Genomic DNA, 25,837 nt, shown 5'->3' with positions numbered 1-25,837 from the left:
GATGGTTATTTATCAAGATAAAATATTGGTGAAATTCTTCAGTTTCATAAGAAGTTTCATGCATCCTATGCATTTGCTTTTTAACACAAACACATAAGGTGCCTTTGAAACTGTGCTTTCTTTGATACTTGGAGTACCAAGTCTTTTCTTATCTGATAAGAAATCAAAGTACCATTCTGAGTTTTTCCCAGATATATCAAAAATGGCATATATGTTAGAACAGGAAAGGAAAATGGCTGCTTTATTTCTTCATTAAAATGTGGGAGTGAAACTAATTTTCTATTGTGGTTTTTAAATTAATGAAAATAATTCATTAATATAGGAATGTCTTGTCAAAATAATTTTCTAAATTAAATTTCAGTTTTAAGATTATGACTCTACATATATATCCAGATTAAGCCCTATACAAATATTAATTAGGAAAGGCATTGGAAAGCAGATAAATCTTTAGGATTTTTTTAAATAGTCTACAGTTAGGTGGTGGTTTGACATATTTCAAGTAGAAAAAGGCTTCTCTTTCATGCAGGTTTTCTCACACCTTTCAAAAGCAAATAAATCAGAAGAATCTCTGCTGCAAAATTTAAACAGTTAGGCAGAACATTGACCTCCATCTATTTAAGACACCAAGGTCCAAATCAATTTTCAATTTTTCAGTTTCAGTTTGGAAATATGCAATCTGTAAACAATATGCCTGCAACAGTATATGTGTCATACAATCTGACTCCTAGGTTATCTACATTGCTTGATTTCCTCATTATCAAAACAAGTCAGTAATATTTTTAGAGGCAGAAACAGATAAAATCATTCTGTACTCACTCCTCTGCTATTGCAAATGCAATGGCTGGGCATGGTTTCCTGCTGCAGGTTTAAAGTACTCCCTCCCCCCCAACTCCTTACAGCTATGTTGCTTTGAACAATCCTGTTCATTTTGGCTGGTGCATTTTTCTTCATTGCAGATTTACCTCAGAGCAGGAATTCCCCTCAACTGAGTCAATGGTTGCCATGATCTCTAATGTCTTTTAGAGCCACCTCCCTTACATCAAAGACATTCCAGAGTTCCTCAATAGATACTCTGACAACTCAGAATAATTGAAGCATATAAACCAACAAATCCATGCAAAGCTTTCTGAAAGATGCATAAACCCAGTACTCAAAGAAGCAAAACAGGAATAGTATATATAATAGAATACAAAAACTGTGAACCCATTAAACAGAGCAAGCAGGCTGAAGATTAGCAGAGAACCTAGAAATACTAATGGGCAGCCCAAAGTCACAGCTTGTATAAAATTCTAATACCTTAGGAGGGCCTTTGCACACCTTCATGCTATGTGCCATTGCACCCCTACATTGAGAGGTTCTTCTAGTGGTATGCAGAAAAGACCTTGGGAGATAGGGTGAAGAGGTCTAGGGAATGATCAACTAAGAAATAACACAGTTTGCAGCTGGATAGTGGACAGGACAAGAGGCTCAGTAGTGACCCTAATTTTTTGGCCTGTAAAGGAGATGACAGAATTGTACTTTAGACCGGGGTCTCCAAACTTGGCAACTTTAGGACTTGTGGACTTCAACTTCCAGAATTCCTCAGGCAGTCATGCTGTCTGGGGAATTCTGGGAGTTAAAAGTCCACAAGTCTTAAAGTTGCCAAGTTTGGAGACCCCTGCTTTAGACTTTCAAAATTCTGTTAATGTAGCTTTACAACAGAGTAAAATTAGCTTATATGCTAATATAATCTATTTGCTTTCTGGTCTATCTGGTAAGGCTGATGGTCTATCTGCTCTGGTCTGTCTGCTCTGCTCATGATCACTCATGCAAGAGTCACTTCCTGGATCAACTGCTGTAATGTGCTCTGCATGGGGCTGTCCTTGAAGAGCATCTAGAAACTTCAGTTGGTACAAAATGTGGCAGTGAGGATAATTACGTGCGCTCCTAGATTGACACATATTGTGACTCTGCTCTGTAGGTTCCATTGGTTGCTAGTTTGATTACACATATAATTCAAGGTGCTGATTTTGACTTTTAAAGCCCTTTGTGGCATGGGATCAGGTTTTGACAGACCACCTCTTTCTGATCATGTCTACTCATCCCATCAGTTCTGACAGGAGGGATATGCTGTGAGTCCTGTCTATTAAGGAGTTACATCTAGCAGGAACCAGGAGACAGGGCTTTTCTGCTGTGGAGTCCTCCCTGTGGAGCATCATTCCTCAAGAGGTGAGATGGTTGCATCCTTGATAACATGGCTGTGTCAAACAGCTTGGTGATCTCAGAAAAATGGAGAATTGGTGAGATGCCACAGTGTAACACCAAAGATGCTTTTGAGAGTCACATTTGTAAGCTAGGCAGTTATATCCTAGGGCTGAGAGAGAGAGAGAGTAACTTGCCCAAATCTCTAACTGGGCTTGTGGCTCAAAGCAGAAGTAGAACTCATGGTTTCCCAGTTTCTACTCTGGTATATTATCCACTACTCCAAACTGACTCCCCTTATAATCTACTGTATACCATCAAACTATAGCAACAAGATGAAACTATTGAGACAACCTGCTGTTGGTATATTTTATTTTATGATATTTTTTTAAAAAATCCACCATTTAATTGTATCCAATTCTCTGAAGGTGCCTGGACGAGTCTATGTAGTTTTCTTGACAAGATCTTTCAAAAGTTGTTTGTCATTGCCTCCTTCCTTGGGCTAAGAGAAAGTGACTAGTCCAAGGCAGAACTAGAATTCACAGTCTCCCAGTTTCTAGACTAATGCTTTGACCATTGCACCAAAATGGCTCTCAATAAAAATATTTATTTTAAATCCGCTGTATAAGCATAATTTCAAAAATGAACAGAATACAGAAAGATATCAGAAAATATCTTGTGAATCAATGATGGATATGGTACTTAGTGAATTACAATACTTTGCTGTAAACAATCCAATTCAAACAATCACAATTGCTTTAAAATTTCACTAGAGGGCATTACTATTCCAATCAGCTTCTCAGTGAAAGTATGTGTAAAAAACATAGAGAAGGAGGCTGGTAAGATGGGCACATTGATCACAATGTCTTTATTTGCTCATAACACAACCTTCTGGAGTAGGACAAAACAAAGCAACCTTGAATCCTGGAATCTTTGCCCTATATAAGCAAAGCCATGGGGAAAAATCTGAGGCAGTAGAAAGGACAAAATCCTTTTATCTTTATATATAATATAAAGATATATATTTATCTCTCTATATAAATGACCTTTGCAATCACCTTATAAGCAACTGTGTCCTCTTCACGAATGACGTAAAACTATTCAACACCACTAACAATGCTACTGTCCTTCAAAGTGACCTAGATTATGTGTCTGAATGGTCAAACAATTGGCAACTCCAAATCTCAACCAACAAATGCCTTGTCCTACACATTGGTAAAAAAAAATCAGTACACCAAATATAAGCTGGGCGGATATGATCTTTTTGACGACCCTCACTCTGTCAAGGACCTTGGAGTACTCATATCAAATGACCTAAATGACCTCACTGTAACAGCATTGCCAAAAAGGCATTAAGAGTTGTAAATCTAATCTTACGAAGCTTCTCCTCTGGAAATATTGAATTGCTAACTAGGGCATACAAAACCTTTGCTAGACCAATACTCGAATACAGTTCATCTGTCTGGAATCCTCACTGTATATCAGACATTAATACAATTGAGCGAGTCCAGAAGTATTTCACGAGAAGAGTACTACACTCCTCTCCTCACAACAGAATACCCTATATCACCAGGCTTGAAATTTTGGGCTTGGACAACCTTGAACTACGCCGCCTATGGTTGGACTTAAGCGTAGTACACAAAATTATCTCCTACAATGTCCTACCAGTCAATGAGTACTTCAGCTTCAACTGCAACAATACAAGAGCACACAACAGATACAGACTCAATGTAGACTGCTCTAAACTTGATTGCAGAAAATACAACTTTAGCAACAGAGTGGTCAATGCCTGGAATGCACTACCTGACTCTGTTGTTACATCCTCTAACCCCCACAGTCCTTTAACCTTAAACTATCCACTACTGACCTCACCCCATTCCTTAGAGGTCTGTAAGAGGCGTGCACAAGTACACAATTTTGCCTACCATCCCTGTCCTATTGTCCCCATTTATTTTTACCTATTTCCTGTATTCTTACTCATGTTTATACTTATACCTATTGTCTTGTAAGTGATTGACAAATCAAATAAATAAATAAATAAACCAACAATATCCTAGCCCAGTTCAATCTAAATTGGAAGGCAGTGAAAAAAAAAAGCCACATAACCCAAAATATACCAGGGGGGCGGATTGGTTCATATTGTAAAGCAAGCATAATACATTTGATTCAGCTAGTCTAGAAGCATTGCGTAATTCAACCAAGTTGCACAAAAGATAATTGGTACAAATGTCATTATGTTTTGTATGTATACTCACCCTTACATAACAACTTAGTTAAAAACACTGTGGATTAAATTTTCAGTGGATCGAAGGACAAAATGCAGATCACACATATTCATATTATCAGAGCTAATGTAAATAATTCAATGTGACCACAGCATTTCCAGTCTTTGGACTAATAATTTTTCTTATATATATCCATTTCATGTATTCATAATTATGTTTATACTTATACCTATTATCTTGTAAGCGATTGACAAATCAAATAAATAAAAAAAATTAAAATATAAATTTCAGTGGTGGAACTCAATGTTTTTTACTACCGCTTCTATGGGCAAAGCTTGGTGGGCGTGGCAGGTGAAGGATACTATAAAATCTCCATACCTACCCAACTCCAGGAGAAGGATACTGTAAAATCCCCATTCCCTCCCCACCCCACTAACCTGCTTTCCAGCTCCATTCTCCTGTACAGAGCAACAAAACAAGCCCCAGCTGATTAGCTGGGATTCGGGAGGCAGAGAATAGACAGGCAGGGCCAGTCAGAGGTGGTATTTGCTGGTTCTCCGAACTACACAAAATTTCCACTAGTTCTAGTTTCTCCAGAACTAGTCAGAACCTGCTGAATACCACCTCTGATAAATTTACATTATTGGTGGTATCTTCAACTGGACTAGTAAATAATTCCAGAATATTTGGCGATATCAAGAAAATGTAACAATTTTTTTCATATTTTTCATAAAACACATTCACAAGAGCAAAAAACTAGTCCAGCAAGGCTGAAGTATTCCAGCAGTTTATATTTTATGCTGACCAGATTTTATTGTTCCTCAAACCAGCATGACATTCTCGAATTCATCCTAATTTTAAAAGTTAAATTGCCATAGCTGCAACACTACTAGTTAAATCAATATAAAGTGAATGAGAAATAAAACCGTAGTTTATTTCAGCTAGTGGCAACTGAATGGGTCTTAAAACTTTTTTGCAATCGCAGTCTTATCCTAAATCCAACTTTCGACGAGAGTGAGTTGAACGCATTGGGCGAAAAGAGGAACAAAGACAGCAAAATGCCTTGTTTCGCACGAGACAGTTCTGAACACGTTAGGTAAAACTTCGTTCCGCACACTGACTACGAGCTGATTTAAGCGTTTAAATATGCGCTTCCCTTCCGCGACTGAGTCCTCTTTCCATCCTTCCGGAGACCAGCCGGAATTGAGGTGGGCGGTTACAAAGGCAGCAGCCGTGAGATTGTATGATCTCAGTCATCCCAGACAGCTTTCGAAAGCGGGATTAGGGAAAGGAAGATACCTTCGCGGGACGGACGAGCCTTCTAAACTCTGAACATTGAACGCAACAGGTAAGGCCGCGGAAAGTGGGGTTACCCACTCGGAAAGGCCACTCGGGGAAGGGAAGGTGAACAAAAAGAAAATCAATGAGCCTCTCACTCCCTCGTGGGATTTCCTCCAGTGACGAAATGAAGTCTCTCCAGCGAAAGATCTTTCTGGGACTTTTGCTGTGCCCGCCCGATTACTTGCTCTGCTTCTAAATCATGTCGGACAGGGCGGATGGGCGACGTGACTTAAGCCGAAATATGTTTTCGTTCGCTTACTTTCCTTTGTCCTGCTTGTTCAAGGTATATGCTGCCCGTCCGAATCGGGTTTCTGACGGTTAAGAATTACGATTGGGCCGAAAACAAAGTTAGCTTGAGAAAGAGAGCTAAGAAGTTATTAGTGGAGGTAGCTAAGTCTTGGTTTCCTTGTCGCAGAGTGGCTCTGACATAGTCGGATCTGTGAATCCACCAGGCAGTCTCGAAAAAGCGTGTTGTGATTGCAGCTTGTCCAAGAGCCCTTGGGAAGCAGTGGTCCCTTCGATTCACAGTTTCTTAGGAAAGCGTGTTTCAGCACCTGGGAATGTTGTGACCAAGGTATTATTGAAAGAGGGGAAATAAGTCAATCCATAGACAGGTCATGGCTATGTTTAAATTTGTCTCCTGGTTAACAGCATTAAATGCTAATTAACTATTTACATCAAGGCTCTTCAAACTTGGTAAGTGGTAAGACTTGTGGACTTCAGCTCCCAGGATTCCTGACCTGGCATGACTGGAGGAGGAATTCTGGGAGTTGAAGTCCATAAATCTTAAAGCTGTCCTGTTTGAAGACCCCTGATTTACATATATGTCCTTTCATCCATGTAGTTCAGGATCTCTTGCTCTGTGAATGGGATTTTGTGAGCCAGGCAATTTTGCCATGCAAAATTCTATGCAAAGGAAATGCGGTAGCAGATGGGTGTACACATGCTTGGCCTATGTAATCCTGTCTTCAGTGATTACATTCCTCTTTCCTTCTGATTCTTGTGTAATTTCTGGGAGAAGTCTAATGCCACTTATATTACGAAACCGCAATCGTTATACAGGTTAGGCTAGTTTGTGAGAGTTCTGTAACCTGTTTCCATTGCAGCGTTCACTGTACTTGACTTGTGCTAACTTGTGTCTGATATTCTTAGAGCGAGATTAATCCTTTCTAAAGTCTATAGTGACTAATCTATTAATCTTTTCTTGATAGGCACCAGGCTATGTTATTATTTTACATTTTGCTATTTCAACTGCTTATAATTTTGCCTGCATTTCCTCACTGCTCAATACAAATCAAGGAATCAAAGGGTGCAATAGAAGAAGGTAACTTGTTTACATCAACCGTGGTAACCTTTTGTATTAAAATTATTCCTAATATGAAGGACAAAACCAAAAAGGTATAATTATAATTGTATTACTGTAGCCTAATTTAAATGCTGTGGCTCAAAATGGTTCAGTCAGAGTGCAAGTGTCATGTGTGTGTGTGTAATATACATACATAGAATTGAATTGAATTGAATTCTTTATTGGCCAAGTGTGATTGGACACACAAGAAATTAGTCTTGGTGCAAATGCTATCAGTGACCTAAAAGAAAAGATACATACATTAAGAGTCAAGAATCATAAAGTACAACACTTAATAATGGTCATATAAGCAATCAAATACTAGGAAAGTCAATATAAATAATAAGGATACAAGCGACAAAGTTACAGTCATACAGTCACAAGTGGGAGGGGATGGGTGATAAGGAATGATGAAAAGATTAATAGTAATAGTAGTGCAGACTTTGTAAATAGTTGGACAGTGTTGAGGGAATTTGTTTAGCAGAGTGATGGCATTCAGGAAAAAACTGTCCTTGTGTCTAGTTGTTCTGGCGTGCAGTGCTCTATAGCGTTGTTTTGAGGGTAGCAATTGAAACAGTTTATGTCCAGGATGAGAAGGGGCTGTAATATGTGTGTGTGTGTGTGTGTGTGTGTGTGTGTGTGTGTGTGTATGTATATGTATGTATGTGTACATACATACATACATACATACATATATGTGTGTGTGTGTGTGTGTGTGTTTGGCAATCAATGTATGGGAATGAAACCAAAAATTAATTGTTCTGGATTTAAACCAGTTTTTTTTTCCATACAATTTCTCTTTAGCAAAGTTTGTTAAACATCACAATAATATGTTACAACCAGTTATATAAATATCAGGTATGTCTGCAGCTTCTACAGCCCTAGCTAGTTTTGAAATTCTGAAGAAAACTGCCAGGTCTTGTGCAGCTAATCTCTAGGATTTAAGGCTGACTCAAAAGCACAAATCAAACAGACCAAATCCAAGGACTAGGCAGGTGTAATCTCATTACCTTTCTAAGATATTTGAGGGGCTACCACAGAGGCGAAGAGGTCAAGGTATTTTCCAAAACACCTGAAGGCCAGACTAGGATGGAAACTGATGAAGGAGAGATTGAACCTAGAAATAAGGAGAAATTTTCTGACAGAGCAATCAACCAATGGAACAGCTTACCTTCGGAAGTTCTGGGAGCTTTCTAGATAAATATAAAAATTGAGGCTTTCAAGAAGAGACTGGATTGCCATTTGTCAGAAAGGGTGTAGGGTTTCCTGCTTAGATGACCTACAAGGTCCCTTCTAAGAGCAAGCCAAATTGTCCAACTAGATCAGTGGTTCCCAAAGTAGGCGGTACTGCCCCCTGGGGGTGGTGGGATGACTTGGGGGGGAGCTAAGAGGCAATAGGGGTGGCAGGGGGCGCTAAGAGGCAAGGGGGATGGCAGAGGAGTGCTGGAGGTGGGCCCTACGCAGGGTACAATTCAGGGGTAGGATTGTGCGGTTTGTTACCGTTCCCGGTAGTTCAGAGAACCAGTAAAACGGGCCCTTGGCTGGCCCTGCTCCTCTCCGCCCACTCCTCCATTCCCTGCCTAGTTAGTCCTTATTGCTTATGCATGACATCACACACATGTGCAACAATCTCTTATGGCCACAGTGGCGCATTTGGAGAAGCGGAGCAAGCAAAGCCGGAGGTCGGTAATTTTCACTGCAAAAAACCTCCAGACTCCATGTCTCTTTTTCGGTGCGGGTGCAGTCCAGCCGCACCAAAAAAAATATGTGGCAGCTGCAGGCATTCATGACAAGGGCGATGTGGGCTGGCGGGGAGCCCAGCGACAACAATGGCTCAGTCCTGGCTTGCCTTCCCTGGCAGCCAGCCACAGGAGGAAGGTAAAGTCATGGCCGTGGGACGACGAAAGAAGCAGTTGTGGGGGAAGAAATGGGGAGATTAAGGGCCGGGACCTCTGAAAGGGGAAATGGGGTGATGCAGAATTAGCCCAGGCCTTTGACGGATTAGGCCACAACTGCCTAGGCAGAAAATAGGTAGATGGGTTAGGGAAGGGAGAGAGAGAAAAGAAACGGGGGGAAGAGAGATAAAGGAACAGAGAAGAAAGTAAAGAAAAAGGGAGAGAGAGAAAGGAAGAGAAAGGAAGAAAAGGGATAGACAAAGAGGAGATGGAAGGAAGGGACAGAAAGAAAGAGAGAAAGAAGAGACAAGAAAGAAAAGAAAAGAAAAAGGAAGAGAGAAAGGAAGAAAAGGGATAGACAAAGAAAGAGGCAGAATGGAAGGAAGGGATGCAAAGAAAGAGAAAGAAAGAAAAGAAAAAAAGAAAGGGAGGGAGGGAGGAGAAAGTGAATGAGATATCTAGTCCAACCACCTGCTCCAGCAGGGTTAGAAGGGAGTGTGTGTGTGTGTATGTGTGTATGCATGGCTGTCAAAACTCAAAAACCTGTCAAGTAACTCTGGGGAGGTCAGTCATAAATTAGAACACTTGCTAACCACCCGGCCATTAAGTGAGGACCACTTGTATTTGGTTTGCCAGTCACATGGCCACATGGCCACGCCTGCCCAGTCACATGACCACACCCACAAATTAGGCCAACCCACAGAACCAGTTAAGAAATTTGAATCCCACCCCTGGATTGGGGGCACTGAAGATAAGTTTGTAGCCACCAAGGGGGCGGTGGGCTGAAAAAGTTTGGGAACCACTGAACTAGATGATAGAAATTTGTCAATCTGCTAACTGTACCCCTAAACATTTTTAAAGTTGCCTTGACAGCCTCTAGTTTCACCAAATTTGATAGCTTTTTGAGCACGTTCGGGTTCTTTTTAAATATATTCTTGCTGTTTATCTTCTTACAATATTTTTCTAATAAGTAACTTAGGTAAAGATGAATAATGAAGCAGTTCTAAAAGTCTATATTTATGCATAATCTATATTGATGCATGCTAATGTAAAATAGATATTGGAAGAACATGGGTATATTTTGTAGCATTAGACTTTGGTGAGATTTGCCTCTTCTCCCTTAAAAAAGTAATTGCCTCAATAGTTTTGTTGACTGGAAATTGAGGGAAGAATGGGTGATACCATTAGAGTAAAGGGGTGATTCCATTCCTCAAGCACAAGGTGGCCTTGTCCCTTAAACTCTCAGGCAAGTCAGTCAGTCATTGTATGAAGGAAAAAGTGAGAAACAGAAACTCAGCTTCGAGACCTCTAATTACATGAGACACATTCCACACTTGCCTTCAATTTTTACTCCTAAATGACTGCAAAATTAAAGGAAATGTAAAAGTAATGAGTTTCAATAAGATTAAACAAGACATGCTAAGGAACAGTCATATCCATACTATCTGAATGTTTTGATTATAACTTCAATATTCTCTTAGTTTTGGTTAAGTTGACCGTTTGCAGTTGTAAATTAGCAGATCTGTAAGATCTAGCATACCATGTCCATATATTCCAGTTGTGCAGTCTTACAGAACTCTTTTCCTTGATTATGTGAAATAGTTACATTTTCTTAAATAACAGAAAATATCTATGTGCAGTTTATTAAAATATCTGCAGCCCTCTGCAATGCATAAGCTTTCCTATGTAAAATTTCCTTTCAGTGCTATGAAATAGAGATTCCAAACAATTAGCTTTTTGCCCTAATAGTAACAAGTTAATGTATGTGTATCTTTTCCTTGGGAATTCCACTAATGTATGTTAAAATATAAGAAAAAGTCAAGGCAACAATAAAATAATGCTGCCAAACAAAGCTTTTCCCATCTTTTGCATTTTATATAAAAATGGAGATAACTTTAAAACGAGGCTATTAAATAATACTGTGCTTATCAGTTCTTCTGTTTCTATCATTTTGTTTGGACAGAAAATTATGTCTTGCATCTTTTGAAATTGCAGGTTTTTCTTTTAAATCATTGTATGGTATTGTCATACCTTGCAGTATTTAAGTAAAAGATACTTTAATTCACAGAGTTCAGTAATAATAAATGACAAGCTAAAAAGTGAGTTCTGTGTATATTTTAAATCACAAGGACCACACGGTTTCCTGGTGTGACTTGGGAAACATCATAGATTAAAAATACATAGTGTGATTAAAAACATTCATTGAGTGGTATCTTGACTTTCTCAATGTAGCAGTAATTAAAGAATGAGCTTACAAAGAATTATATATAAGAATTAAATTAGGGAGGTGTTAAATATTTTAACAAATCCTTGGCATTTTGAGATATTAACATTATTTTAATTATATTTTAGTATTCATCCTTGCAGAGAAAGCCAATTTATTCATTGGACGACGTCTTCTATACAACCGATTTGATTTTGAACTAATAACCCAAGGAGATCTTGAAAGGGAATGCTATGAAGAGCAATGCAATTTTGAGGAAGCAAGGGAAATTTTTCGAGATTCAAAAAAGACAGTAATTATTTAACTTACCAATGCTATTGAACATTTGACATGTGCATGCCTTTTGATTGTTGCTGACAAGTCAACAGCATACTCTGCATAGGAGCAGCTGTTAACTTTTTTTTATATACCCTAACAGTGAAGGCTTCTAAGTTAGCCCTGGTCATCTTGTTCTTCAGTTGTTTGAACTGATCCTTTGAAAGTTGTATGCAATGAAAGTTCATTTTAATCTATGCTGATTAGTGTACATTCAAAGTGACAAAGTTATTCTAAGTTCTGTCACGCAGCAATGGAAACCATCCCATTTAGAAAGCGGCCATCAAATATACACTTGAATGTCCCTTATACTGTAAATCCAAACACAAGTGAAATAGGAATACCTACTTTATTTTTCTTGGGACTAAGAAAAGTGCCTATTCAAACTTTGTGTAATCACTTTAGCAGTGACAAGACCATTTCATTTACAAGTCAATGTCTTGCAGAGAAAAGGATTTGAAATGTGTAGTGGGTATGTGGATATTTATTTATTTTTATATTTATCTAGTAAAGTATGGATCTCAACTTATACTGCAAATGTATGAAGACACTTAGGATATGATTTGTAAAAATTGTATGTGGATGATGTGAAAAAATCTTAAATGCTACCCAGTTAATGGCAGCGATGTTCATACAATCATATTCTATGCAGTACTTTTTCTAGGAAAAGATGTGTTTCTTGTGGAAATAGTTTCCTTTTTCCAGCATCAGATTACGGTACGCTGGATGCTGGATCACTGCAATGGTGTTTGAATATTTACTCAAGTATAAAGACAGAATGTCAATCAGATAAACAGAGCTGTCACTTTGAGAAACAAACATCATTCAGTGCAACAAATGTGTCTTATTCTGAGAACGTTTCAATAATTGTCATGATCCAACTATTTCAATTTGTTTCTAAAGTAACTCAAAATAATATAAAATATAAAATCACATCTCTCCTGTCTTCCTCTTCCGCAGTATCAAAGACAATTAAAATTTCAAATTCAAAACTGTCAATATGTTGAGATTTAACCAGCGCATTATAAATTATTCTAAATAAATTACTGGAGTATTGATTTTAACATTTGAAAGCAAGTACAATGAAAAGTTTGTCTGGCAAAATCTGTCTAGTTTAATTGTGTGTGTGTGTGTATGTGTGTGTGTATATATATATATGTGTATGTATATGTGTAGATAGATAGATAGATAGATAGATAGATAGATAGATAGATAGATAGATCTATCTTTGGTTATTCGGGTTTTCTCCCGCATAAGATTGGCAGTATCTAGGCAACGTTTCGATGAAGTCTCATTCATCATCTTCAGGCTTGTGTCTTCGGCTCTGTGCTTCTCAGAGTGAAGACACAAGCCTGAAGCTCAGAGCCGAAGACACAAGCCTAAAGATGATGAATGAGACTTCATCGAAACGTTGCCTAGATACTGCCAATCTTACGCGGGAGAAAACCCGAATAACCAAAGATCCACATACAAATACCCGTGAGAACCTCAGAATATCTATATCTATATATCTATATCTATATCTATCTATCTATCTATCTATCTATCTATCTATCTATCTATTTTATTTAGCCAAACTTGGTCAGGCTCGTGTAGACATAATCTAAGCATGTTTGTTTTTGTTTTCTTAGATGTCTTTTTGGTATGAATATACTCTTAGAAGTCCTGGCTCAAAAACAGGTAAGACAAAAACAACACTAGTGATGTATTAAAATTATTTTGACATATAGTATTTTGATTTAATTTTTGGTTTGTGATGTATTACAGCTGTTTTTTCAGTGGATATGGCAGACAAGGGATCCAAGCTGTAATCAGTGTATTTATCTTCAATAAGAAAGTTATTGTGGTTCTTCTGATAAACAGCAGAATAAAGGAATTGTTGACACCACCATTTCAGCAAAAATGATTACATTTATATTAGAAATGGGTATTCACAGTATTATGCATATTAGGCATTTTCTCTTTTAGATGTATTTTATAATATGAAAAACTATTCTCTCAAACTAATAATGCATAGGACAAGGTTTTGTTAACCCAGATATTTCATTTCCTGCCATTATCTGATCTGTCGTATATTGTGATCATGCAAGTTATATACTTCATTAAGTTCTCAAATATCTGTTGATTAATGTATGGAAATTTTAAGCAATATCCCAATATCACGATAGAAAAATGTCTGCTTCTACAACAGTTTGTAGTGTTCCCCACCTGAATCTCCTTCCCAGATCTTTCCTGTTACTGGTGCAAATTTGAAGGGTATTAATATAAAACAGGGTGAATAAAAATCAATCCTTTTAAAAAATGGATTTTTTTAAAATTTAAATTGGATTTTTTTTAAAAAAATTTTTTATTGGTTTTTAAAAACAAACATAAACAAACAAAACATAAAAACATCAAGCCATCTTCCATACGTGTACATACAGTGTGCCGGTTGGTTTACAAATTGTTTTGTGCTTCCATTTCGTAGTCTTTAATTACAGTTACATTGCATATAATCTTGTATTTTCAATCAAAAATTAAATACCTTAGTATCATTATTAATCAATCATTTGACTATACTTTTAATCATTCATGTTTTACAAGATAATCATAATTTACTTAGTTTGTTTTATAACAGTTCATATTATCATCCCAAATCTATCCTAAAATCATTTTGTAGATATAATAAGAAAGAAGTACATCTTTATTTATTATTTTCTAAGAGTCTACATATTTCATTACTGTATTTTATTGTATTTTATTGTCTAACCATTGATAGAATAGATCCCAATTTATTTATTTTTTTTGTAAATTTTATTTGAGTTTTCACAAAGAGAAAAAAAAATACAAATAAAACATCTTTTTTGAAAGTAGCGTAATCCCGGGTTACATTTCTTTGTACAGATACCAATTGAGGTTCATGCTCATTTTTATATTCTATTCCATATCTTATTACTATTTTACATTTTCTGCATAGCTTCTCCCCTCTTTTAATTTTCTCAATTTTATTTTAATTATCTCATCTCAATTCAAATCATTGTATTTATATTTTTTGTCTGTCCTGATTCAATTATCTATTATCTTTTCTCATTAAACAAAATTGCTCCTGTAGTTACTGATTGGAGTATGACGTCTTTATATCTTTTCCCTAAAGTTGTAACATTCAATATAATACATAACTTCCATTCGGATTCTGCTTGGTACATTCTTAAAATACACACTGTATTCTTAAAAAAAAGAAAAAATTATAAATGTATATAATTAAAACAACATTCCATTCCAATTCAATTCTATCATTAATATTAATATTCATTAAAGTCTTAACATCTTTAACATTACTTTTCAATTAAATATCATACTTCTATGGGAGCAATTATAAGCTTTCCATAGTTAATTCCCCCCCCTCTTCACTTATATTTTATAAAACATTAACTAATTAAAATGTTTCCATTCCTTCCTAATTCAATTTTCTCATTTATTTTATTTCACTTATTTTATTCACAAACATTTCACTAAATTACACTAACTATTTTATCCCTCATTTTAATCATACGTTGTTTCCAATTTTCTAAAGTTATTTCTATTACTAATATAACAATACAAACTTATGTACCTTTACAGAATCCCCTTTTCAGTTAGATTTAAACCCATTATCTCTAAATAGGTCCTGTTTCTCTATATCTTGCTCCAGTCCTTTGTAACTTCTTTTCCTTCTCTTCTTCCCTCTCCCCTTTTTACCCCCTTGTCTCTCTACCTCTATTTCTCTCTTCTGTATTCCCCTTTTCTGTTGCTTTCCAGTATTATACTTATTTTTTGAATTATTTTTCTTTTCTTTGGTTGTGTTTTTAATCTTAAATTCTCCATTCTCTTTCCCCCATTTCCTTTTTCTTCCCCACATAAAATTGCTTGTTCATTAAAGATGGCTTCTTCTTTGTCCCAGTCTTCTTGTTTTGCAGTCTTTTCTTGTTGTTTCTCATAGTTCCAAATCTCCATTTCTAAGAATTGAAAAACGAAGCCAAAAGAACCCTTCCCTTCTTGTGCATCTTCTTTGTACTTTTTAAGTTCCATTTTCAATTCATCCAGAAGTGGTGCCATTGTATAAATTTTTAAACAACCACCCGATTGATTTTAGTCATTCAAATATAATAACCAAGAATACAAAGATCACCAAATAATCCAAATACACGCAAGCTGTTTCTTTTTTGCTTTTTTTTCACGTTCTCTTCCTGGGGTTACTATTTAGTTGCAAAGTTTCAGTTAAAATGTATCTTTTAGAAGTCTTGTTGAAGTTTTACTGTAGATTCTTTTTAATTCCAGGCAGTCTCCTCCCTCTTCCAGATCCTGCCCTTATTCTTTTTCTCTCCCTCCCTGCTCATGAAAAAGAAAATTTTTAATGTCCAGAAATCTTTATTATCCCTTTGGCATTTTGTTTTATTTTCAGCTTAATTGCCTATTGATGTCAAAGCGGATTTTTCCGATTTCTTATTTAAGTCTCTTAGTTGTCAGTATAGGGAAGGAGAGAGAAGAAAAAAAAAAAGCCAAACCTTTCCCTTTTCACTTTCCTTCACTGCTTCTGACTCTTCTTTGGGAGCGATGTTATTTTTTTGTAAGCTTAAATTCCAGGGTACCTTGGTTGTTGCTTTTACAATTTAACCCAGCCAGCCAAAACTTTCACTTCTTATCTTCCTCCTGCATATTCTTTTCCGGTTGAGTTCTTCTTTGTGATGGCCATTTCTGACCACCGCTGCAACCGCCTTTGGGAAAGGGAGTAATGGCCAGCTGAGGAGGAGAGATGCGGCTCTCCTTGACCCTGCTGGCGGTCTCCCCCCTCTTCACCACCTCCACAGGGTGGCTTAGCCCTGAAACCAGCCAGCTTGGGGCACTCTGGCAGCGAGCCCAGACAGAAACCATGCCTGATCGTGGATTTCTGTCTGTCGCCGAAGCCCTTCAAACCGGAAGTCCGAATAGATCCCAAATTTTATAAAATTGTTTATCCTCTTGTTCTCTAATTTCAAATGTCAATCTACTCATTTCAACACATTCCAATATTTTCTTAATGATTTCCTCCTGTGATGGTATTTTCTCATTTTTCCAGTTTTTAGCAAATGCAATCCTAGCCTCTGTTAATACATTTACAATCAGGTATTTCAAGTCTTTACTATATATTTCAGGTAAAATTCCCAATAAAAATATCTCTGGTTTCAAGGCTATATGTTTTTTTGTCATTTTTTCCAACCACATGTGGATTTTAGTCCAGTATTTTTTAGCATCCGCACAAGTCCACCACATATGGTAATATGAGCTAGGTGTCTGATGACATTTCCAACATTTTTGGGATTTTTTTATTTAAATCAAATTTATTTTAATAAAATACTTTTGGAGTATAAATCGATCTAAAGATATTAGGGTGGCCCGTTTTCAGGCTGGATTTTTTTTGGCCATTATCAACCTGGTTTTTGGGCTGTTTTGGGCCTGTTTCCTAGCCCATTTTCGGCCTGTTTTAGACCTGGTTTTCAGCCTATTTAGGAACTTTTTTGGGCTGTTTTGGGCCAGTTTTTCAGCTGTTTTGGGCCTGCTTTTCGGTTCTTTTTGGCCTGTTTTTGAGGCCATTTTGGCCCATTTTTCAGCCCATTTTCGGCCTGTTTTGGGCCAGTAGAGTGCTGCAGGAGGCCATGGAGGGTGAAAATGAGATGGTGGGGCACACGCGGCCTGTTTTAGCTGCCAGAGGCATTCTGGTCATTCCTTTCATATTTCCAGGCCAGCCCCATGGGCCAGATTTAAGCACCCCTGTCCTAATCTATCCAATTGGGGAGTTTTTAGATATTCTTCAAGGAAGGCAATTGTCTTCAGCTGGAGCAAAGAAGGAATATTTTGTGTTGACTGAGTTAAAGGTTAAGGTACTTTATTGGACATGTTTTATTTTACTCTTTCCTCTCTCCTGTCTATTTTCAATTGCTACAGCTTGAGAAAAACCTCATAACCAAGTATTTTCACAATGGAAAAAAAGCTAAGAGATTTGCTTGGGACTCAGAGAGTTCTACTTACATCCATAGAAGGGATTTTTGGATCTTCCTGTCTAAAGGCCAGAAAATTGTCATACAAAGTCACCAAAGTTTACTAGAAATGGAAGCATACATGAAAAATAAGGCAACCCCCGCCACAAAGCCTGTTAAAACTAGTCACATTACCTCCATGAATAAGTTGTTGGGTTTCAGCAAGTTTTGAGAGTTTCTCATACAGAAGTCAACTCTGACTGTTACTTGTCACCTAGTTCTTTAGCATTTAAGAGCTATAATTGTACTTCAAAAGATGTATAATGGGTATATTACTTTTATAAATCTCGGAAATAAGGAATTTATTCCCTATATTTATTGGCATACTGTGATCACATTTTCTGGCAATGTAACAGGGTAGATCAGAAAATACTGTGAGGGTTGAATACAGTCTTTTTTTCTTTTTGTGCAGATGGCAAAGGAACAGAGAAGATTGATGTTATAGGACTGTTGACTGGACTGATTATAATTGGAGTGCTATTGGTTATACTTGGATTGCTTATTTATTATCTGTGCCAAAGAAAATGCAAACCAAGATTACCAGGGTAAGAAAATAAACGTTATAGTTACCAATATTATTTTCAGTGTTGATAACAGCATTAAACATATTAGGACATAGTTTGTATTTATGTTTACATTTGCCAGTTATATCCTGCATAGATTTATGCTGTATGTACCTGATAACTTTTGGAGAATTGGTGAGCTGGCAGAGGTTTGAAGAACAAATATAGTTACAATATTCAAAAAGGTGAAAATGATTGACCCGGGAAATTACAGCTAGTTTAATGTCTCTAATGAGCAATCTATAATAGAACAGATTGTCAACACCATGATGCCAAGAATGCTACTGTTACCTGGAGTCTGCATGAATTTGTCAGGAACAAGTTAAATTCGTCTTAGGTTTTTTTAATGACAAAGTGACTAGTTTGGTAGATGAAAATAATGTTGTGGGTGTAGTATATCATATTGTTAGGATACTGGGCAGATAAATATGGACTGGACCAGGGGTATCAAACTCATGACCCGTAGGCTGGATGCATCATATGCTGTCCACCCCACCCCCCCGGTTTAGCAAAGGAGGGAAAAGTCACAATATGTCGTGTGATGCCACAAGTTTAACACCCCTGGAGTAGACAGTAATAGGATCTGAACCATTTGCAACTATCTGAAGAAGTACACCCAAAGAATACCCCTTAAATGATTCTTTGTCTTCCTGGAGAGAAATATTGATATCCTGGTGCTGTACTCATGGCCCACATCTTTATAAATGACTTTGAATATATGGAGATGAAATGTTTACATATTAAATTTGTAGAAGAAAAAAACAGGAGTCATCTATTCTACAACATACAGTGTAATGATTGCAACAGCCACTATGTATGCCAAACAGGCAGAAGACTGGCAGAACGCATCCATGAATACCAAGTAGCAGTCAGAAGACATGATGAAAACTCTTTAATTTCACAACACATGGACAGGCTTAACCATAGTTTCAATTGGGAAACTGACTATCCTAGACCAAAACATATTCAAAATGCTAAGGTATAGACGTAAATAATATTTATATACTATGCAAAAGAGACAACCAACAAGCCAAAAGGGGGAACAAAAAGACCAAAACACCTCCCCACCTGCAATCAGCCCCTAGATTGAGTATAGATTAACTCCAAGATTAACATCAGACTAACCATCAAGAAAACAATATCCCAATGAAGGAAGAGTCTACAGTAAACAAACCAAAGAATCTCCAAGGCCACTTCCACCAACATTTGACAGGACAATCCACTAGAATATAAACTGAGAGCAAACCCCACTCTTACTAGCATTGATGATGTTACCTATTTTGAGTAATGAAATGTCTGCAAGCGAATAACAAAGCTCAGAGCACCCCGTCACAAATAAGATTTAAGTATTTAAGAGAACTTGTGGTCCATTAATAATTAGGAATTGAAGGATAGGATTAATATGGATAATAAAAAGGAAGTTAGAAAATGGTATTATACTTAGTCCAAATGTTGGTTTATGTAATTCAATAGGAACTCTACAATTCTCCAGGGTTTCTTTTTGGATTATTTTTAGCCCTAGCTCGATGTGGCAGGTTTAATCTGTGACTTTTTCTTACGTATTCATAAAATCCATTTCTGAGTCATAATGCCTTCCTGAAACCTTGAAATTATGTGATATTTTTGTAAAGATTAAATAACATTTTAAAACTTCTATATTTGTATAGATGTTTCTTTGAATATTGTAATGTGAGTAGCGAAAATTAACAATTCATATTTTCTGGCAGTAAGGAAGCTGGTGTTCCAAAACTGAAAATAAAATGGTGTATCATTTTTTTTATAACACATGCATTACAGTATACATTTTGTCACATCCTCTTCCAAAGAAGTGAGAACGCTTATCCTTAGTGTGATTGGTTTGTAAAGCATATCTAGAATAGGATTATTCCTAGAATATTGATAGTTTTAGAATGTACTTCAAACAAGTTGTATTTATGATTAATTGCTGAGGTCATCCCTTAACATGTTCTTTGGTAACAAAATATTGTGGAAGAGAGCTTTAATCCTTGCAAATAGTTTTAACTTGATAGCCTATGAAGGTATGATACAGCTTCTTAAAAATTGGATGAGTGGTTATTGAGCAACAACATAGCATGACTGCTCACCAATAATATTTTCAGTAAAAAGGAATACTTGAATGTTACTTGTTTGTAATTAATCCTTTGAATCAACCACAGCAAGCTCTAAAAATCATGACATGCAGTATAAATAAAACTCTCTTCTCAGCTTCTGTGTAAGATTACCTTTTCAAATTGTTACAAGGTGTGCAAGATATGCAAATCTCACAATTCTCTGTAATTGTGAATTCCGAGTAATAACTTCAGCAGCTTTCAGTAGTCTTTGATAATAGATCTTAACTCTTTTTATAAAAGTAGCATTTCACTTTATCCTTTTGAGAATCACCAGTAATGATGGCAGAAATTTACTTCTTTTATAATTGTAATTTGACTTCCCAAAATAGCAGGCGACAATTTCTGTCTCCAAATACTATGTGATCTTGTGGTCTGAAAAGAGATATGACAATAACTCGTTGCCCATATCCATTAGCCTGCGTCATTTTGAAATGTCTATTTTAAAAAATGTTTTCTGTATAACTACTTTGTTTTCATGCTTATCCTTTCTGTTCATTATGCATAGATTAAATAAGTACCCAATCAATAGTTATTTGTAAGGATATGTTAAACATCATATTTGCATCACGTGCAAGTAAGAATAGAGTGTGACTATTTAATTGTCTGTGTTTTGTCCTAAATTCCAGCTGATTTTGTTATTTCCCCTAGAAAGATTCGCATTGTTGTAACAAGATGTCATTTCTTCAGAACTTTTGAGTTAAAAATGTCATGTGAAAAAATAGTGAAATTAATGTTTAATTCAACTTAATCTCTACTTTGAGCTAATGTATAAATGTATAAAATACAATGAATTTCCTATTAGCATTATTTTATTTTCCAATGCAATGTCTTTTTTTCCATTAACCCAAGAATATGTGAGCATATATATAATTATCCTGTATTACCTACAAGCAGTGTTATATTTCACGAATGATGGCAAATATATGTCTCCCAAGATAATCTGGATCAGTCACCTCTGGTCCTGGTGACCGACCCAGATTGGATCCTTCAGTGTTATATTTCTCAATAAGTTTCTGGACTATTTTATCAATTATCAGATTTCTTATTCTCATCTCCCACATGTAAGCTACTTGATAAGTCACTGCATTGTAACCATACCCTAACCACCAGAAAGGAGAAATAATCAGTGAAAGCAGATAGTTTTTGTTGATCAAAAGAAAACAAAATATGAAATAAACCTGAAATACGAAATATTTGAAAGCGTCTGAAAATTGAGTTTAGACATTAGAGCAGTATAGTGTGTACTTATGACAAAGAGGGCCCTGAATTTGTGGGAAAATGCTAGAAAGGTGTGTACTTATGAGAAGGTGATGCTCTTAAATGGTGACGCTCTTAAATTAGCCTTGTGAATCTGTTTCAAACTATGTTCAAGTTGTCCATGTTCAAAAGTGTTACTGAATGACTTTGGACAAGTCATTTTCAATTTAACCTACTTCAGAAGGATTCTTCTGGGATTAAAATGAAGGCAATCCCCATTTTTGGATGCCTTAAGCTCTGGCAGAAAATAAACCACAGGTCTTTAAGTTGCATGAACCTGGAAACAAAATAATGTTTTTGAAAATTTTATTTTCATTTAATGGTAATGGTAATTAAAGACAATAATTATGAAGAGGGATCTTTTACAAATCCATTTCAATAAAAACATTCCATTGTCCCATATTCAATATAAAATTGTTTCTAAAAACTTAACAGTACACTCCAAATGCCCAGAATAGTTAATTTTTATCATAAAATCCTACTGCCATTAAAACCTCTGATGGATTTATAAATAATTTATGGAACTTGACCGTTTAACAGCAAAAATGGCCTTGACTTGGAGATTGTCTACTTGCTTCTGTGTTTTCTGTTCCAGAAGCCTCTTGGAAATCTTGCTAACTATTAAAAGTACATAGAAACCACTAACATGAATTTTTATGTTAGAATGAAACATGAAATTTTAACAAACTTTTGGTTCATAGTATCCATAACCAAACTAGGATTATAATTGTGGCTTATCTGAAAATGAGACATTTCCTGGTTCATTTGCTTCTGCTGCTATTTGGCAAGGCTAACAAATCTGGTGATATCATCCATGCTTTTTGTTTAGTATTACACATCAATCAGGAATTTGGGCTTGCTTTTCTTGGAATAAGTATTCATAAGCATTTTTCCCTTGGTTTGTGCTCAGATTTGTATTCAGAGGTTACCATTGTTGCAATTTAACAAATCACGGATTAACTTTATGGTTTTTTCCATTAGAAGACGTTAAGGGAAGTAGAGGGTTGCCTGATCCAAGACATTTTTTCAGAGTATTGATTCACTATATTTGTGACTCTGGTTTCATAGGAAGGATACTTCATCTCTCTCAAAAAAAAATATGAATCTCTATGACTTTCAAATTATGATTCCATGGTGTATCACAGAATCTAAAGAATGAATATACAAAGGGAAATATTGGGAAGCTGGAGTTTTTTAAGAAAAAAACCTTTACCTTTCTCAAAGTAGACAATTACCTTTCCCTATGTGACTTCTTTTAGATGTATTGGGATTAATGTTTTCAAAATTCCCACCCTGGAAGATGTTAATTAGTAAGGTGGTATTACTAACTTATAAACTAGGAAGCTGAAAATATTGTTAGCAGTTTCAATTGATTAATTAGCCTGACTTTTGATTATCCTTATTCATCAGAGATGTTTTTTTTTTTAATTCTAGGTGCAGAGGCTGCAGGAGCAATAATTCTTCCATCGTCTTCCAAAGACAAGAAGAGGTTTCTTTAAATCCTGTCTCTCCTTGTACTATAGGACAGATAGGATTGCCAACCTATGATCAAGCAATGGCGTTAAGAGAAAATTATGATTCTCCACCCCCACCATATCCTGGACATTCAGGAAAGCTCAAAGTATTCAAAAAGTCTCTCTCTCTTCCGGGTCCTTAATGAACAAACATGATCTATGAAACTATTGAGAATTAGTCTTAATAAACGATGTGCAGCTGAAGTGCTATAGTATAGCATTCTAAGACAGTGAAAAGAATCTCTGAAGATGCCTGTTTATGATGGACTAAAGGGTGACAGGTAAACAAGGAACCCATTTCTCCAATATTCTGATAATTCTGAAAGACTCATATTGTGATATTTCCATTTGTGTGTGAAAATCTATACTCATCTTAGCTCCTATGCATTTTGAGCCATTGAGTAAACTGATGTGCAGTTTTTCCTGTTTCTTATAACTGAAGAGTTTTATTTCCAATTCTAAAAATTCGTTTTCTAGCATATTTTTCTTTTGAATTTTTCCCATGATAAAAATGTGTTTGGGTCAGTTTTTAACTCCTAGTGGCTGCTTGGTCTAGTCCCTACAGCAGTGATGGCTCTCCTTTTCGTCGTTATGCGCCAAAAGTGCTCACTCGTGCCTGCACACATAATGCAATGCTCACACTGACCCCCCTCCCTCTGTCCCCTACGCATACACATGCAATCCCCCGCATGCGTACTGTATGCCTCTGCGCATGTGACCTCCCACCGCACCTCTGCACATGCACGTGACCCCCCCCCGCACATGTGCGTGCATCTCCCGTGCACACGTCTTCCCCCACGCATGTGCAGCAGATACCTGACAATCAGCTGGCTGGTGGAGGTAGAGCACATGTGCAGTGGATCTGTTCCAGGCGACAGCTCATGTGCCGGCAGAAATGGCTTTGCATGCCATAGGTCCGCCATCACAGCATTAGAGTATGTTGGCAATAATGTTGGCAGAAATACTTTTCCAATTCTGCCTTTCTAGGGCTGAGAAAGTGAGTAGCCCTATCCCTATTTCACCTTTGTGCTTAGGGCAGGATAAGAACTTAAGTTTCTTGGTTTCTAGCCCAATGCCTTAATCACTACACCAAACTGGCTCTCCTATGATAAAAATGTTAACACATTAAAATTTCAATTATCTAATTGAATATTTTATGTTTCTTATACTAGGAAGAATATATCCATATGGGTGTTATCAATACGTTTTTTAATAAATAAAATATTTGTACTTAGTTCTAGTTTCCTTGTTAATGCCAATTAAATAGTGAATCTGAAAATGTCTGATATCTGAAAAACTTGCCTTAAGTCAAAGATCAGTTTAGATGTTAAAACAGACTTTCACAAGGAGCTCACAAAGACATGCAATTACTACTCATTATTTATTTGAAGGGCAATATGGCTGCAAGGTGAAGTGGGTCACAGCAAACAAAAGTGCATCTGGATTTTCAAAGGGGAAAGGTTTTTTAAAAATAAAGCTATACTTATTTCAAGGCAGTATTAACCAGTATTAGCAACTAGATTCCCATAGCAATCTGTTCCCAACCTGGTTCTTTAAATTTTCCAAAGGTGATTGTGACGACCATTTTTGCTTCTTACCTAAGAATGACAGAAAAGTGTCTTCAATTTTCAGCCCACATGAAAGAATTCTAAAGAAAGTTTGACACTGTTGTCCACCTTTGTCAAAATAATGAAACACAAGATAGTTTAATCTATTTCCTCTGCACAATTCATAATGGCAATGTTGTAATCCTCTCCCTATCTGCTGAATGAGAAAAGACTGTCTTCCTTTTCAAATGAATAAAACTTCCAAATTCAAACTTCTGTATTTGAAAGTAGGTCCCTGTGTGCCAGAGTAAGTACTACAAACTTTCCTCAGCTGTTAATCTCAAACTTCTTTTAACTGCATTTCCTATTATCCCCAGCTGCTCTAGGCACCAGCACAAAAGTTGGAAGTCAGTAGTAGTACTTCTGTGCTAAAAAGATGCATCTTTTTTTTCAGCATTCATTTTTACATTATCTTGTTACTACTTATAATTCTCAAACAAACACAAAAAATGTTCATTCAGCAGATAGGGAGAGGATTCTAACTTATAAACATTGGAAGCATTTAAAACACAATTTATAGAGTTCCATTGTTCAGGTATTTTACTTCATGTATTCTGAAATAGTAAATATACATGTAAAGAAAATTTTCCACACCTTTCTTTTGAACTTTCAGCAAGTGTCCCCACTACCTTGGGGAAACTACTTTGCCTGGATTTTCTATCATGTACAGATATACCTAATAAAGAGACACCAAGAATTCAAATCACGTTTCTAGTGGGTAGATGCAAGAAATTTAAGACATTCAATGTTAAATTTAAAGCACGCATAAATAGGCAAAAATTGAAAATGTGTCGTTTTAAGCAGACAAGCTACGTGGTCCCGAAACCATTTCACGCGTTATTTTGTTAGCCTTTTGTTAGAACAACGTTTTATAATACGCGGAGGCGTAAAGCAACCATCTACAAATCCCAGCAAAGTTTTTCATATACAGGCGTTGCAGAGATGGAAACCGCGGGAATGGAGAAGGCATTCTTGCCGCCGCCGCTGCTTCATTTCGCCAGCGCGGGAACAAAGTGAGTCGGAGCAATCCCTTCGCGTTCCCGCTCGGCGCCCTCTTCTTTTCTCGGGCTGCAATTCCAGCATACCGGCCACAGCAGGAAGAGCAGCGGCGGCGGCGAACGTCGTTTCTCGTGTCCTGAAGGCGATCGGCCCAGTCAATTGCAGCAGGGTGGGAGGGGCAGCCTGGGAAAGACACAGCCCGACATG

The 25,837-nt window shown here is 36.7% G+C and overlaps 2 protein-coding genes across 3 annotated transcripts in view; both read left to right on the top strand.

The window, feature by feature from the left end:
• The first annotated feature begins 5,519 nt into the window (after nt 1–5,519).
• PRRG4 (proline rich and Gla domain 4) lies at nt 5,520–24,258 on the top strand. 2 transcript variants are annotated; one of them, XM_087921190.1, is made up of 7 exons: nt 5,610–5,754; nt 6,163–6,321; nt 6,959–7,071; nt 11,340–11,503; nt 13,158–13,206; nt 17,971–18,103; nt 22,945–24,258. In XM_087921190.1, exons 3-7 carry the CDS (start codon nt 6,969–6,971, stop codon nt 23,165–23,167), a joined length of 672 nt encoding a protein of 223 aa, XP_087777316.1. In that variant the 5' UTR covers nt 5,610–5,754; nt 6,163–6,321; nt 6,959–6,968; the 3' UTR covers nt 23,168–24,258. The 2 variants fall into 2 exon arrangements, with proteins under 2 accessions (XP_026561773.2, XP_087777316.1); XM_026705988.2 differs by lacking the exon at nt 6,163–6,321 and having other exon boundaries at nt 5,520–5,754.
• Nucleotides 24,259–24,617: 359 nt separating this feature from the next.
• The window catches only part of QSER1 (glutamine and serine rich 1), a 57,034-nt gene continuing 55,814 nt past the window's right edge, over nt 24,618–25,837 (top strand). Inside the window, exon 1 of the mRNA XM_087921188.1 lies at nt 24,618–25,644. Within this exon, the coding sequence (XP_087777314.1) occupies nt 25,574–25,644 (71 nt within the window). The 5' untranslated portion in view covers nt 24,618–25,573. The remainder of the gene's footprint in view (nt 25,645–25,837) is intronic.

The sequence above is a fragment of the Pseudonaja textilis genome, chromosome 1 (assembly GCF_049901715.1).
Source record: "Pseudonaja textilis isolate UNSWEBS1 chromosome 1, rPseTex1.2, whole genome shotgun sequence".
NCBI classification, from domain to species: Eukaryota; Metazoa; Chordata; class Lepidosauria; order Squamata; family Elapidae; genus Pseudonaja; species Pseudonaja textilis.
The sequence above is the reverse complement of the archived record's forward strand: the minus strand, read 5'-3'. Positions and strand labels throughout refer to the sequence as shown.

Bases quoted from the DNA above. Each gene is read 5' to 3' on its own strand.
- PRRG4 (XM_026705988.2), top strand. From the start codon at position 6,969: ATGTTATTATTTTACATTTTGCTATTTCAACTGCTTATAATTTTGCCT. The intron at 7,072-11,339 runs GTAACTTGTTTA...ATTATATTTTAG, and splicing joins AAAGGGTGCAATAGAAGAAG to TATTCATCCTTGCAGAGAAA. The intron at 11,504-13,157 runs GTAATTATTTAA...TTGTTTTCTTAG, and splicing joins TTCGAGATTCAAAAAAGACA to ATGTCTTTTTGGTATGAATA.